General features: G+C 47.1%; 1 protein-coding gene across 1 annotated transcript; it reads left to right on the top strand.

Annotated features, from left to right (window-relative positions):
- Nucleotides 1-73: 73 nt before the first annotated feature.
- Nucleotides 74-16349, top strand: EMC8 (ER membrane protein complex subunit 8). Its single transcript, XM_004437047.3, has 5 exons — nucleotides 74-550; nucleotides 8122-8198; nucleotides 14456-14525; nucleotides 15242-15336; nucleotides 15883-16349. The coding sequence occupies exons 1-5, from the start codon at nucleotides 320-322 to the stop codon at nucleotides 16040-16042; spliced, it is 633 nt and encodes a 210-aa protein (XP_004437104.1). The 5' UTR covers nucleotides 74-319; the 3' UTR covers nucleotides 16043-16349.
- Nucleotides 16350-16576: the final 227 nt, after the last annotated feature.

A 16576-nucleotide genomic window follows, 5' to 3' on the forward strand; every position in this document is an offset into this window, starting at 1 on the left:
GGAGCGGAAGTGGGGGAGCGTCGCGAACGTCGTAAAACGCCGGGCCGGGCTGCTTTCCGGCGGGCGCTGAGGGACCGCTTTCCGGCGGCGCCCGGCGAGGAGCGCGAGTGGAGTCTGAGGCGGGCACGTCGGTCCGGAGCCTACGTTCGAGGGGCCGAGCCCGGAGCGGGGCCCGGCCTGTGGGGGCCTCCGCCAGCCGCGGGGCCGCGCCAAACTGCCGCCGCTTCGTCCCGCTTCTCCGCTGAGGCTCCGCGCGGCCGGGCAGCGCATCCGGGCCTCCGCCGGCGCCCGGGGCCTCCGGGGCCCTCCCGGGCTCAGCATGCCCGGGGTGAAGCTGACCACCCAGGCCTACTGCAAGATGGTGCTGCACGGCGCCAAGTACCCGCACTGCGCCGTCAACGGACTGCTGGTGGCCGAGAAGCAGAAGCCGCGCAAGGAGCACGTCCCCCCGGGCGGCCCGGGGGCCCACCACACCCTCTTCGTGGACTGTATCCCCCTCTTCCACGGCACCCTGGCCCTCGCCCCCATGCTGGAGGTGGCCCTCACCCTGGTAAGCGCGGGAGAGGACAGTGGCTTCCACGCAGTCCCAGCGGGAAGCACACAGGTGTCCGGCAGGAGTCTAGAGCCCACCCCCGAGGTCGCCGTGACTCACGGCGGATGGGGGGACCCCCGGGCGCGCAGATCCGCGCCTGGCCCCCAGTGAGCCTTCGCGGACGGCGGCTCTAGTCCTAGCGGCCAGCCGAGCGACCCGAACCGTCGTGGATGTTTTTAGAAGCGCTTTAGGCAACGAATAAAGCGTTAATTTTCTCAAACCGGTAACCTTTATAGAAACAAACCTGAAGCCGTTATCGTAACTGGGTGATGATTCAACAGCGTTTGTATCTGGGCTGTTGAGCCGCGAGAAGTGTTGATGTGCCGGGAGCTGAACGCCGGAGTTTGGTTCGTGCGCAGGTTCCTTATCCGCCGGGGGTCTAACGCTGCGGCTCTTTGGTGTCGGGACTCCGGAGAGGAGGCCCGGTTAGAGAGTAGCGTTGACAGCATGGGCGCTCCCCTCTTGAATGTGCACGAGGACTGTGTAGGAGATTTGTATGTTGCTGGTGGTGGTTAGTGACTTATAAGAATGCTCCTGTGGTTTTAAAAGCTGAGGACTCGCTGTGACATTAAAAAGCGGAAGCAGACGTGCCGTCTATCCACCACACTCTTATGCGTCTGCTTGCAGTGACTGCTTTACTGAAGTACAGCGGGGAAACGGCTTAGGAAGCAGATGAACTGGCTGGGAATGGAAATCTAGGCAGCAGTATGTGAGGTTTGGTGATCAATGAAGGGAAAAAGACCACCTGTAAATTCCAAGGAGTTGTCACAACCTTAGGGAGAAATAAACTGACCTCAAACCTGCCTCAGTACCTGAGCTCAGGTACTGTTTTTCACTTAAGTATAAACTATGATACTAAAAAATTATTAGTTAATTCATGCACAAAGTAGCTAAGTGTGGGAAGATGTAGGTAGAAATCTTTTCTCAATGCCTCCCACCAAGTAAAATGAATCCGTTTCGTAACTTAGCTAGTTATGACATCTATGTAAATTCTTGGTAAGCAGGAAGTACCTTTGGACAAACGGCCCTGGCCTAAGGTTACGGGGCACACGTTTGAGTGCCTGTTAAACTGAGTCATTGTGTGAATTTCTTCATATCATCTCTGGGCAGGAGAGAGGTAAGAAGTAGATAATATTTATAAAATCAACCGTTTTAGCTCCTGAAGAACGTGCGGTCAGTACCAAAACATCACTGGAGTCTGCATGCGTATGTCTTATTGCAGGTCTTTTCAACCAACTGTCTTAATTATTTTGTTACCAAGGGAGTTGCAGGGTGATTGGATATGATGTGCGTTCACTTGCAGGGACCTAGATTTACCAGTAGCGTTAGTGCAAGATTATTCAGTTTTCCAGTCTTCCCAGGCCTGTGCTGAGGGAGGGATATGGCTGTGGATCAAACACAATCAAAACAGCAGTTGAACTTGTGCTGCGCAGACAAGTACAATACCTAAGAATAAGTGCCATTTGTGGGGTTGAGCAGAAAGCAGTGAGGGGTCTGAGAGAAAAGTCAGCTAACCCAGGCTTGCAGAGTGAAGAAAGACAGGCTGCCCAGAGAAAGGGACATTCCAGTAGTGGCCCAGTGGGCCAGCTCTAGTACCTGAGGGGGTAGGAGGTGGAGGAAGAGCGTTCAAGATCAGCAGGTGCGATGGCCAGGAGAAAAGGGGGAGTGTTGGAGGAAGAGCTCGAGTATAGAGTGTAAAGGGACTGGGGGTAGAGAGAGGTGAGCAGTGAACAGATTTCATTGTAGAAAGGAGTTTGGGCACCAGCGTGAGGACAGGGAAGCCCCTAGAGGAGAGTTGCACGGCCAGATTTGTGTCTTAGTGTGATCGTTCCAGCCTGCAGCAAAGAGGATGTTGGACACAGGACTGCATACAAGGCTGGAGGCAGAGAGGTGGCCTAAACTGAATGCAGTGTGGATACAAAGAGGGAGACAGATCAGAGAGAGAGCCAGGAGCGAGAATCCACAGGGCTCAGTGACTAATTGTATGTGTGTATAGGGAAAAGGAAGCAAGGGTGGCACCTTGGTTTCTGACTCATTGGGAGGACAGGGGTGCCATTGATTGAATGTTGAAAGTTGAAAAATGGGTCTGGAGCTCAGAAGACCAATGAGCTGGAGACGTAGATTGGGAACCCATTGGTCTGCATGACTTTTGAAGCCATGAGAGCAGGTCATATCAGCCGAGACAGTGTGTGGAATGAGGAGAGTGCTGTGGACACGAGCTTGAGGAACTCGAGCTTTTACGGGGTGAATGGAAGAAGAGTCATCGGCAGGCTAACTGAGGAGTAGCCAGAGGGGTAGGAGGAAAAGGTGTGTTGCTTTAAATCCATATAAAATCCTATCAGAAATATCTAAGAGCATCTTAAAGACAAACTTGAACCTACTTGGAATTGTCAAATCTTACTAATTCTTCTCATTCTTAAGTAACCTTTACAGAGTTAAAGGGTTATGCTGCTATTATGAGGTGTGAATGCAGTACTGGAGAGAATTAAATAGACTAACTAGAAACAACTACATTAGAGTCACCTTTACATGAATTTTCCCCAAGGAGCAGGGCTGCCTCCCTAACCACTTACCTGGGGAGGGAAGGTGCCCAGAGGGGACCTTGACCCTTAAGATAGGCTCACTGCCACTGGCTTAAGAGGGAAAGGGGCACTGCACGAGGCCCCGTTCTCATGCTCCCCGTGAGTCATTACACTCTGCACTCCAGACTCAACCTCCAGCACTTCCCCCAGACATGCCCCTCAGTGTTCAGTGAGTCTCCCAAGGAAACTAGGTTCTCTGCCATAACTTCTTTTCAGCAGTGAGAACAAAGTGCTGAAGTTCTGTCCTTGCCAAGCAGGGGTTGTTTATGCTGGCTTTTCTTATGTTGATCAGAACTGAATCATAGCCTCAGCATTTGACAAATATGAAAAAGATGCCAATTGAGTACAAATTAAATAACTTTCAGAGTAAATTTATAAAGGAAAATTTGCAATTTGAATCTATCCAGAGATTTTGTATTATAATTAAGGTATTTAAGTTTATATCATTCAGGTTTTGACTTAGCAACTTAGTTATAAAAACCTGAAGGCAGTGAAAAATCTCAGCGTATGGAGCCATAGTTGACCAGTATATCAGACTGGAAAGATTAATTTTAATAAAGCATCTAAATCCATGAACTGTATAAATGAGGCTTTATTCTCAGGTCTTTTTTCTATTCAGGGAGTTTCATATTGTAATTATTTTTGATAAGTGGGAAAGACTGACTTGATACGCAGGCCATCAAAGAGCAACATGAGACTCCTTTGAAAGGCTTTTCATTATAATTTTCCATTTTAAAATCCTTGTGTTTTTGGGCGCTTTTTATTTCTTTTAAGTGCTTATGCCTATTATTTTAGTTATCCTTACACCCTTTGACGTAGGTAGTGACGTATTTATTTCTAATAGCAAAAACCCATAACATGTTGGTAGGGAAATTAGCTTGAACCTGCTGTTTCTCTAAGCCTTTTTTGTCCTTTTCCCCTTTCATTGATTTCCTAGTTCTGTGGAGCAGCCTTTGATTACATTCTGCTCAGATGACTTTTTTATTTGCCAGTTGGCCTAATCACCCCAATTTCTGTCCAGAATTCTTTCTCCTGCCTCCTTGAGTGCCTTCTCTGTGTTCATTTGCACAGAGGGCTGCTGTTCTCTGGCCCTCCTAAGCCCCCAATCCCCTCTGCCCCTTGTTTATCTCCAGAACATTCACGTGCTTGCCTGGGAGAGGGATATGGCTGCTCTGGGCCCTCTTTCCAGTTCTTCCCCCTGAACTTCGCCCTCTGTCCCCATCCCATTTGCCTCCAAAGCTCTTCTTTCATCAGCTGCTTTCTGTTCCGTAGGAAAGTCAGCAGCCCACTTGAAAAGCTTTGCTTCTCCGTGAAGCTAGCAGTCCCTTTCCTTTGACTGCAAGGCCTGCTTGCTGCTGCAAACGGGGAGGCTCACAGACACCCCCAACGTGTAAGTGGCAAGCGTGGGACTGATGCCCTCCACAGAGTGGCTCTCTTGTCACTTCCCTGCCTTGTCTTCTTCATGGTTAGTGTATAGTTACGGGAGGTACATGATAGTGCCTTGAAAACTGTAAAGTACCTCACACATGCAAACGTTAGCAAGTTTGCTGAGAGAAACTACTCTCCGGGTGCAGAGTCTACTGTGAAGGGTTTGAACCAGCGCCTTTAGTAAGTTCTACGTGTCTGGAATGGAATGAGCCAAAATCCCATTGAACAGAGGGTGGCAGGCTTATGCCAATGTCAAAGTATCCTTCCTTCCCTCTGAAAAGTGAAAGAAACTGCATGAGTGAATGCAGAATTTGGACCCTGTATTCAGAGTCGGTTTTACTAAGTTGACATCTAGTTTCGGTGTTGTCCTGAACTTTGATTTTCATTTTGATTGTTCACAAGATGCATGACAGGAATAGGGTGGCATAGCAGCAAGGCAAAGAAAATGGAGATGGAGTCACTGAGAACAGAGGTCAAACAGCTTCTCGGGTCTTTTACCTTGCCCCACCCCACTTGGGAGGCAGCTATTTGCTTTTACTGTGCAAGCTACCACTTAAATCCACTAGAGCTTCTCACAAAGGTGCCATTTGGGCTTACTGCAGGATTCGGAAGCCCCTTAAGACCTGCCTACCCCATCCCCACCCCACCCCGTATGCATTGCTCATCTCCTTCCACACACCGACTCTTACTCCACTCCAGCTCACTCTCACCTGGTGATGTCTGGTACCGTTTTCAAGACTATCAAAGAAAACTCTTCCCCTCTTATTAAAACTTGTTCACTGTACCTCTGTGGACTCTGATGCCTGGTGGGGAGCCCTTGGTTGGTTCTCCATTCCTCCCCTCATGTTCTCCATTCCTCAGTTGGTGGCCAGTTAGGCATATATCTGGACAGCTGTGGGCAGGCTGTGCATGCCCATCATAGGCATCCATACAGTTAACTTGTGGTCCTTGTTTGAATCATTCAGAAGTTTCTAAAACCAAACAAGAGCTTTTGAGACCTGGTTCACTTTTAGGGCAGCCTTTTCAGAGGGTTTTACCAGAAGTTCAAAGTCATGACATTATTTTTCTGCTGGAATTTCATTAGACCCTTGGAGTTTTTAATACAGGAATCTGCCCCTCCTCAGGTAAAGGTAAATGCACAAAGTATGCATTGTGTGTGTCACAAGAATCATCTTTCACGGCAGGTACTTTCTGTACTCCCTGAGGGCAGGCACAAGGTGACAACATGTATGTTTGCTGGGGGATGAGTCCTGCACCCTTGCTTTCAGCCCAGGAAAGGGATCTGGGAGCAGCTTAGACTGCTCACTACAGACTGCTGCTGAGGAAGGTCGGGACATTGTCGGTAGCAAATAATTATCTTATCCTTGTATTAAATGTAGCTGTGGTCAGCTGAGGAATAGTCCCCAAGGTGTCCACATCCTGATCCTCAGAACCCATGAATATGTTACCTTACATGGTAGAAGGGACTTTACAGATGACATTAAGTTAAGTCTCTTGAGATGGGGGAATTACCCTGGGTTATCTGATGGACCCAGTGTAATCACAAGGGTCCTTAGGGAGGCAGAAGGGTCAGAGTCAGAGAAGGAAAAGTGATGAGAGAAGCAGAGGTCAGAGTCATGGAGCCACCAGCCAAGGAATGTGGGTAACCTCTAGATGCTGGGAACGGCAAGGAATGGATTCTCCCCTAGAGCCTTGAGAAGGAATCAGCCCTGCTGACCCATTTTAGACTTCTAACCTGTAAGATAATAAATTTGTGTTGTGTTAAGCCACTAAGTTTGTGTAATTTGTTACAAGGGCAATAGGAAACTAAGACAGTAGCCAAACTTGGGATACCATCTCTAGTTCTGACTCTGGATGTAAGGACAACCCACGCGAGAAGGCTGGGAGAGGATGCCGAAGTGGGCAGAGATGAGAGTCACCTTGAGAGAGGACCAGCTCAAGAGGCTGGTCTTAGATTAGAAACAAAGGCTGAGAAGGCTGCACTAAAGGGGAAGCTAATCGTGTGGGTCTGAGTTCAGGGAATGGGGCCAAATGCCAAATTTCAAAGCTAGGCTGTGCCCTTTGATGCTACATGGAGATACGTTTAGAAAAAAATGAAAGAAATTGCTGTTATAAGCAGCAATAGAAAGTTTTTAGAACCCATTCCTTTAAGAGGTGATAGAAACAAAATATAAGTAATTTTGGAATAATTTTCAGCAAAGTTACAGTGAAAGAGCCATTATAAATATTTTGGAAATATAGCCCTAATCTTTTGGGTGGATTACCAAAATATCTAATTGGTTCAGTGAACCTTGAATTTGACCCAGTATGGTAATTTGTGAGTTCTTAGGAGGCCGGAATTATTATTCTAATCCTCATGTGAGCCAGGGAACCTTGGACTGTAACCATCTTGTAATGTCTGCTTTTGGTGATAAAGGAGACGGTTGGAGGCCCAAACCAAAATTCAAGGAAAAGAGCAATGGGGGTATGTTTAAAAAAAGAAAGAAAGAAAGAAAGAAAAGAAAAACGTTTTTAACCAGTTAATTCACTGTGAAAAAAGCGAGGATCAATTTTATTTCCTCTTCTGCAGACTGAGAATAGAATTTATTGCAGTGTATTATTAAAATTCCATTATGACAGAACAGTTAAGATGACTTTTTGTTGTTTTTAATAATGGCATTAGACCTTCAGGAAGCTAAATCTGATGAGACAAGAGTGGCATTATAAAACAGACAAAAAACTCTCAAAGTCTCCCACCACACTCCCATTTAAAAGCATGCCACAGGGGATTAAGTGAGTGTGTGTGTGTGTGTGTTTGTGTGTACACGCATGCTCATCCCTGCCTGCGTCTATCTGCCTGCTTGTGTGTATGAGCCTGTTTACCCTGCGTCCCATTATGAAGGGTTTTTCATGGTATGTTGCTAGGAATACTGAAATATAGTATAAAAATACTTGGTTTTGAAAAAAACTTAGATTCCCATTCTGGCTCTACTACCTGCCTGTGCAAACTTAGAACTTCTGAGCTTTAGTTTGCTTATCTGTGAAGGATTGATTTAAATGGTCTTAAGGATTTTTCAAGGCCCAGAATGCCTCAGTTCTTTATATGGTAAGAGAAGGTGGGTAAAGATGGTCTCCCCTCCCCCACCACCCCATGGCTCTGCACCTGTTTAATACTTGTCGACACTGGGGCCTTCTGCTGGGACTGGGGGTGGAGGTCATTCCTCCTCTCCAACCCCACACCTCCTGGCCATTACAGGGTCCTCATCTGTGGGAAAATGCCCCCTCAGTGAGAGTGAGGGGCCCCTGCTCTTCTGTGCTTTCTCTGGCCTCATGTGGATCCTGGAAAGCAGGCTGGGGTGACCTTTTTTCTGTGAACACTCGTTTCATTCTTGTAGCCTTTCTTGTGGGGACAAGGATCTAGGGATTATATTGTGTCTTGTCCCAGCATTTAAGGGGGGAGGAGTCTCCTGTGTTTATTGAGACTTGATGTTTAAGGGAAAATCATTCATCTTTTCTTTCCAATTTTTGTTCCTCTTTCAGATTGATTCATGGTGCAAAGATAATAGCTATGTGATTGCTGGTTATTATCAAGCTAATGAACGAGTAAAGGATGCCAGGTATGTCTGTGCAGAAACCCTCTGTGGTCTGAAAAATGATCATATGACAGACAGAGACGATCTCTGATGTGCTTTTTGACCTTCTGTAGGCTCAAGATGCAGAGTCTGTGAGAACAAAATCCCCCCCGCCCTCTGTGCTTGTTTATAGTACTTGAAGGGGAACTGTGCTGTGGACAATTCCAAACAACAGAAATTCTAAACATTTATATTAACTTTGAGATTCTGTTTTGTATCTTCTTTATTTTGCTTGAAGGGAATTCGTACAATAAAAGCAACAGTCAGGGGGCCCTGATTTCTCAGCTCTGCCTTGCTTCTCATTCCCAAACTAGAAATGATGTAGGGCAGAGCTTAGGAAAGAATACCACTCTCTTTGGGTAAATAAAACAACTTTTAGGTTTGGTGCTCTTGGGGTCTGATACTCATGAAAATGTGTTTGCTGCTTCCTTCATATTGGCTCCTGATTCCTTTTATCCAGATATTAACCCCCACTGCAGTTCTCACTAATGAGCAAAGCTGAGAACTTTGCCTTATTTCTGCATCAGTCTAGGTCCCAACAGAAAAACAGATGACACACTGAAGTTAGGATCATTTGAAGAGGGCTTAATAAGCAGGTTGTTTCCAATGGTGTGGGTGGTGTGTAAAAGAACTCACCAGAGGGGAGTGCAGGAACCAAAAGCCAGTGACTTCCCTGGGCCTGAAGTTATGAGGAGGAAAGAGTTGGGTAAAGAAGTCCACCTCAGGAAGAGCGGTGTGATCTTTGATCGTGGGACACACCCAGCAGCCATCCTGATGTGACCTCACCGGGAGAGCCCCAGAGGAGTCAGTCCCCTGACTTCCCTGTGATTTCCTCCAGCCAGAAGTCAGGGGCAGATGGGAAGTCTACTGCACAGTATCTAATGGGAGGACACGCCAAGGTGCCCAGGCACACTTTCCTTTGTCAGGTGGAGCCGACTGACTCCAGTGTCCAGGCAGGTAGCGGGTACAGTGAAGGACCCCAGATGAAAACCCCTCCTAGAGTTATGTCCACTGCGCAACATAGGCAAGAGGTTGGACTCAGTAGCATTTTTGGAAAAAACACAATAAGCTGGTGACCAAGAATTGCTATCACTGATCAGGCACAAATGCACTTCAGGGACATAAACCCTCTTACCCTTGGAGGACTGGGTCCAGTCAGGACTCCGGGGGAGGCAGGCTAACCAGCAAAATGCTGGGCTCAAAACGACTGCTTTTAAAGCCTCTGGACAACAACACACAGGCGCTATCTGCACCCTGGTCTTTGGCTTCTCCCCCCGCCTCTCTGACTGTGCTTTCTCTGAGTCTAGGAACACCACCAGTTTCTCCTCCTTGGGTCCATCTCTTATTAACCTCACTCCTTGTAGGACCTCCTCTCCACTTGATTCCATCCACCTCCCCTGTATTGATGACTCAATGTCTACATTTCCATCTCAGAGCAAGAGCCTATTCAAGGGGCCTGTGGCAGTCTTGGTCTTGATTACATCAGAGAGACTGGGCACAGAATGCCTGCCCTAGGCCAGGCTCTTTGCTGAGCAAAGCTAAAGACTCTTGGCCCTTGCCCTCAGGTTGCTGGATTGAATATGAAAAATACTGCCACCACGGGACTGTGGTGTGACACAACGGCCACACATGGTGCAGAGGGCTGTACCAGCAGGAGCAGGGGAAATTACATCCGTTGATATGACCAGAGAAGCCCTCAGGGAGGGCTTCATTTGAACTGGGTACTCAGAGTGGGCAGGGTCTTATCAAGTGCAGATGTGGAGATCGGGAAGGAAGAGCCTTCTGAAAGGGGACAGCATGATGAAGACACCAGGTAGAAATGGGGCAGCACACACAGAGGGATATGCCAGGAAGCAAGGCTGGAGGTAGAGCAAGGCACACCGAGGGCTCTTAGGCATTTCCAGCTTCATTTTGTTAACAGTGGGGAGAGTGCTTGGAAAGAGAGTTTTCCTGAACCGAGCGGTACTTTCCCACATCTGCTCGTGCAGAAAGGAGAGGAGACTAAGCAAGAGGTAGTGGCACCGGCTTGTCCAGTGAGTGTAGACACCTCCCTTTCCTTTATTCCCCCCACCCCCAAATCCATGCCTCACGTGGTGCCCCAAATGTACCTACACAGGCTCTCATCTGCATGCCTTATTTTGCTCATGGCCTCGTCATCTTCCTGTCTCTCTTTGGACCTCATTCCAGCCCAGCCTAGAATTATCTTACTCAGACACCATTTTCATGCTATGCATAGCTTCTAGAATTTCCCAGTTCCTTCACCCGCTCTGCTCAGGAGGGTTTGCATTCCCCCATTGATGTTGATGTTTAAGTACCTATTAACCAGCCATTTGTCAGATCCATAGAAAGGATTAAATATTATGGGGGATGGGGGGTGAGAGAAGTGTGCCCCGGAACCCTTTAGTCCCTTCTGGGGAGTCTCTGCTGTACTTCAGGATTTAAGCCACCCCTCCAGTGTGCCAGTGCTGTGTTAGCAATAAACCTCCCGTCACTAACACTGTGCCCCGCCTAGGGCTTTACTGGCATCGTCCTAGCTGATCCTCACAAGGATACTCAGGTGGAAAAACTCCAGTCACACAGCTTGGAAGCTCAGGAGCTGGGATCATGCTAACTTCCTTCTTCAACTATTTGCTTATACCTAGAAAACCTTCCCTTCTCTCTTCAGCCAGACCTAGCTAACGGTTGCTCTTCTTTTAGAAGTATCAGCTGATTAACAGTGTCTCACAGCATAAGCTTTGGAGCCAGGGGTACTTGGATTCAAATCCTAGGTGACTTAACTGATTCACCTCTTTGGGCCTCACTGGTCCCATCTGTAAAGTAGAGCTAAGAGCTCCTGCCTTAGAGAGTGGCCGTGAGGACAGTGAAGCAGCACCCAGTGCATTTAGCCTTGTGCTTGGTTCAAAGTAGGGGCTGGTACTATTACTAGTCCTATGATTGCTTTTTTCAAAAAAGATCAATCTAGGTTTTTTTTCTCAGTTTTATTGAGATATAATTGACATATATCACTGTATAAGTTTAAGGTGTACAGCATAATGGTTTGACTTATCAGTGTTTTAATGTTATGAAAAGAAATGTAAGGTGTTTATTAACTTTTATTCATTTCCTAAACTTCTGGTTATTACATCAAGTTTTATTACATAGTTTCATAATTGCTGGTGTTTTGCTTCATAATTAGCTTCTCCTGTGGGTAGATTCCAGTACCAGGCACAGCGCCCTGGCCTGAGGTTAGATGCTCAGTAAAAAGCTTTTCAGTACAAAATGTAAGAGTTCAGTTACAAGTAAATGCCTGGCTTTGTGCTGGTTGGGAAGGAAGGTTAGCAAAGTGGTCTCCCACTCGAGGGTGCCTACAGTTTCATTTGGCAGCTGACTCTCCACAGGAACAGGGAGTGATCCAGCCTAGTAGTAAACAAAGTCCTGGCTTTCATATCACAATGTGACAGCCCCACACTAGGAGTGTCATGAGGAAGGTTTGCATTAGGAATAGGGCAGGTCAGTATTTGAGACTAAGTGCATAATACAAAAAAATGTCAACAAAATCAGCAGTTCTTTCAAATACTGTGGCAATTCATTAACTACAAGTTTTTTTTAACTTCTTCAAAAGAATAAATTTCAAATTTGAGTTCTTGGGCATCTGAAATGGTAGTTTTTGTTTTTAATGAATGTTACTTGACCCCCTTCCCAATAAAAGTCACCAGCTACTTTGATAATCATAGATATTAGGATAGTACTTTTGCAGGTTTCTCCATGGCACATGCTTCACGAGTCCCTAGAAGATCCCGTCCATAGCACATGCAGCTTCTCTTCCTTTGCACCTAAGGTGTGAGAGAGCGAAGACCATCAGAGATGCAGGAGCAGTCAGGCGTGTCTAGCCCACATTTGGGGGTGAACAGGCAGGTCTCCGCTGCGGCTCTATTCCTGCTCCTCACGGTTTGCCATCTGAGCCATGGGAACTTTGCACCTGCCAGCTCCTGGTAAACACAGTGCAGTGCTGCCTTCACTTGGAGAGCTCTCCGTGGTGTGACCTGAGGGACAAGACTCCCTGGGGCCCTTTCTCTTTTGGGCTGTTTTTGTTGTTGTTGTTCCATTTTTCTTAACACAAAAGTGCAGACTTAAAATCAGCACGTCTATAAATTCTCAATTTTGAAGGTGAAATAGAATAATCAGATACAATAATTTATTTTCATAAAATATTAATCTGCTTTTTTCAGCTCAGTCACAAGAAAAGGATTATAATTGTATAGTGTGTTTCTTTAAATAAACTCACAATAATCAACGTATTTTTATGGCTATTAAAATACATATGGCTCAGTTCCTGCTTCTAAAAGCTGAGACTCAAATTGTGCAGGGAAAATAAGATGCACAAAAAGACAGCTGCGTGCTAAGGATTAAGTGTTAAAGCATTTTTGGGGGCCGGCCCAGTGGCACAAGCAGTTAAGTGCGCACACTCCGCTGCGGCGGCCCAGAGTTTGCCAGTTTGGATCCTGGGCGGACACCGACGCACCACTTGTCAGGCCATGCTGTGGCGGCGTCCCATATAAAGTGGAGGATGATGGGCATGGATGTTAGCCCAGGGCCAGTCTTCCTCAGCAAAAAGAGGAGGATTGGCAGATGTTAGCACAGGGCTGAACTTCCTCACCAAAAAAAAAGTGTTGAAGCATTTTAGAAACAAACGCTCAGTTTAGAGAAGGGACAAATGGACCTCATCTGAGGCAGTTTTGCTAGGCCTCCCAGAGGATGGCGTTTTCTGGGCATTACAGATGGAAAGGAATCAATGAGCAGAGATTGGTGTGGAAGGGCATTCCAAACGAGAAACAGTGTGAGTGAGGAGCAAAGGGTGTGCGAGGGAGACGCTATGTGGACAGGTTTACTGAAATTAAAGACATGTAAAGCACTGCTCCCGAGAGTCCACAGAGAGAAAGGCCTGGGTCTGCCGGGCTGAGGACGGGACTTTTAACTTACAAGCAGTGATGAGCGGCAGGGGGACATGATGGAAATTTCATTTTAGGAAGACTGTCTAAAGAGAGTTTTCAGGACACATCAGATAAGAAGAGCATAGAAATTGAGACCAGTTAGGAAGCAATTTTAGAAACCCATAGCCTGAGCAAAATGATGGCAGGAAGAATGGAGGCAAAGGCAAGGAAAGAATCTCCAGCACCTGGTGAGTGAGTAGGAAATGTGGGACGGTAACCTCCGTTGGAGAGACTAGAAGTAGGCCAGCCTGCCTGGGCGGGCAGGTCCGGCCGGGAGGCCTTAGAAGGGTGGCAGGGGTTGGTAGGCTTCGAGGGTGCTGACTGCGGAGGTAAGGGATAGACGCCAGCTTGCTCAGTTATGGTGAGGAAATGGAGCAAGGGGGGCTAGATCCTCAGCTTATTAAAGAAGTTTGAGAAGTGTGGTTGAAAGGGAGGAGGGAAGTTGGACAGTGGGTAGAGGGAACCAGTTAAATAATTCTTTTTTCCTAAAAAGGAAAAGACTTACTCAGATTTGACAGCAGAGCTGGGGCCATTGAGAGGAGAGAGAATATAAGTAAGGCCCCGAAGAGGAGATCAGAGTGGATGAGCCTGTGGGTGGGAGGAGGCCTCTTCCTGAGACAGGAGAGAAAAATAGCTTTGTCTGCAGGGGTAGCGCAGGGATGATATGGAGCCAGCCTGTAGCTCGCTTTATTGACTTAAGGTTGCAAGTTGTCATTCGCAAAGTTGCGATGAGGGCAGGGCCAGAGCCAGCGACTCAAGGCTAACGAGCACAGAGAAAATTTGGAATGGCTAGGAAATGTAAGAATTAAAAAAATAGAAAAATCAAGTGACTTGATTGCCAGCAGCTAAGATGTGGACCAAGTCACTTTGCAGACATGCAGATGGAGAAGGCAGGTCCAGGAGGCTTCCAGCCTGGAGCTTGGCAAAGGGTGCACAGGAGCGCTCAGCAGCACAGGTCATCCACATGCCGCGGGTGGCGCTGTCCACTGGGTTCCAGGGAGCCTTTCTATTTAGAAGGTGCCTTCTCAAGAGCACCTCCGCAAGGCCTTCCTGGTGGAGTAAAGCAAGGACATGCTTTGCACTGTGCTCCTCTTTGCCCTTACAGCACATCATTGCAGCAGGGGTGGCACTCTCCAAGAGCCGCTTTAAACAGGCCTAACAAACACGCAGTTTATTGTGCTGTTTATCATTGTTTGTGAACCGTGCCTTAGGTAGACGGTGTTGAATGGCATTAACTAGAACGTGGCCAACTCACGGGTTCTTCTTTTGCAGTCCAAACCAAGTTGCAGAAAAGGTGGCCTCCAGAATCGCCGAGGGCTTCAGCGACACTGCTCTCATCATGGTAAGTCCTCGTGATTGCCTATCACATTCTCTGTTTACAGGATGGCTGCGGAGCATTCTCTTGCTAACAGGGAGCTGTATCATATGAGCAGTTTTCCTTTCTGCGGACACTTCACCATGGCTGCTTCGTGCGGTCTTCTTCCGCCTACAGACTTAAAGTTGCTGAGTCGCAGGCTGTGGTGTGCGTGCCACTGCAGCCACGTGTGCACAGAGCACACGGCTCTCCAAGAGGGGGAGTTGTTCAAGTTCAGCACCTCTCAAAGTGGGATCCCCATGCCAGCAGCATCAGCACCACCTGGGAACCTGTTGGAAATGCAGATTCTCGGGGCCCAGCAGTCTGTGTTTTAATAAGCTTCCCAGTGATTCTGATGACGCTCAAGTGTGAGGACCATTGAATAAGAATAGCCCACCCAGCTTGTAGGAAAGGAAGGAAGGAAAGATCACGTAGAAGGCAGCTAACATCATCTAGACAGAATTCTAAGAGAGAGGGGAGAAGTGATGTTTGGAAGCTCTGCTTTTGTGAGAAAACAGTGAAGTACTTAGTATTTATCCTGCATAACACACAGTTTACCTTAGGCTGCACTCCCATGGTGCGTCCTGCGTCAGATTTGCAGTGTCAGCACACCGTAAGGCAGGACCTCAGGACTTCCAGAAAGATGCTGGCTGTTGGCTTTTTGTTAGCTCTGTTCACAAGTGTGTCCTTTGTCCTGTGCACAGGTAGACAACACTAAGTTTACGATGGACTGTGTGGTACCTACAATCCACGTGTACGAACACCACGAAAACAAGTGGCGGTGCAGGGACCCACACCAGTGAGTACAGTGTTCTCAAAATCACCTGTGTGCAGTGTGTGTTGGGCTGTTCATGGTCACCCAGCTCCCACAGGAAAGCTGATCCCAACCTTGTATGTTTCTAAGTTAGTATATTCTCCATAGGTGAGTACAAACCTCATAGACAAATGATGCGTGTTCCTTGGCTCCTAGGGAACTGGGGCCTGGAGGGCTTCCGAGCAGTAGATAGAACCTGACTTATTCAAGGGTCTTACCACCCCACCCCAGGGCTCCTCTCCCTAAGCCACACCCTCGTTCCAGGTGTCTGATTTGGTTTATTTGTAATCACTCAGAAAGCGTTAGTCAGTCATCTCCTTCCAGCTTTTTCAGAATTTCATTTGGAGGGTGTCTCTTTCATTTCTTAACCATGTTTTATATTCTTTATGTCCATCTTTATGTGTTTAAAATGTACATATTTGCTGGTGTTCATTATTATCTTCCTTTATACCACCCTGCATGTGGCTAGTTTTCTGTTGAAAAGCCACCTGTTTTCATTAAGAGGTTGATTTCTCCTGCTTCACCTTGTAGTGATTACTGTGAAGACTGGCCTGAGGCCCAGAGGATCTCGGCGTCGCTCCTGGATAGCCGGTCCTACGAAACACTCGTGGATTTTGATAACCACCTGGATGACATTCGGAATGACTGGACAAATCCAGAGATCAATAAAGCTGTTTTGCACCTGTGTTAGGGAGGGATTTCAGTGACTGGTCTCTGGGCATTTCCACTACGCTGAAGAAGAAAAGCTATTTTTAAATGTAAATAAAATATCTCATAGCCTGTTTGGAAAGCTGACAGTTTTCAGAAGTGGCATGAGCCTTGAAAGAGGGCATAATGTCCTATCAGTCGTCTTTTTAATGCAGAGTCTCTAGAAGAGGCACAGACTCTCCAGTCTGACTGCCCTGTGGAGTCCTTCCGAGTTATATGTTGCTATCATCCTCCAAATCAAAGCTATTTCTGCTTGTCCAAGATGGTTCCTATTAAACAGTTTTACGTAACATTTTATAATCTGGAGAGAATGCTTTTTAAGGCTTATGAACTTTCTTTTTTTTTTTTTTTTTTTTTTTTTTAAAGATTTTTTTTATTTATTCAGTTTTTCCCCCCAAAGCCCCAGTAGATAGTTGTACGTCATAGGTTCACATCCTTCTAGTTGCTGTACGTGGGACTCGGCCTCGCGTTGGACGGAGAAGTGGTGCCTCGGGGCACTCCCGGGATCCGAACCCGG

Source organism: Ceratotherium simum, chromosome 30, assembly GCF_057802395.1.
Source record: "Ceratotherium simum simum isolate JZ-2026a chromosome 30, ASM5780239v1, whole genome shotgun sequence".
In the NCBI taxonomy this organism is placed as follows: Eukaryota; Metazoa; Chordata; class Mammalia; order Perissodactyla; family Rhinocerotidae; genus Ceratotherium; species Ceratotherium simum.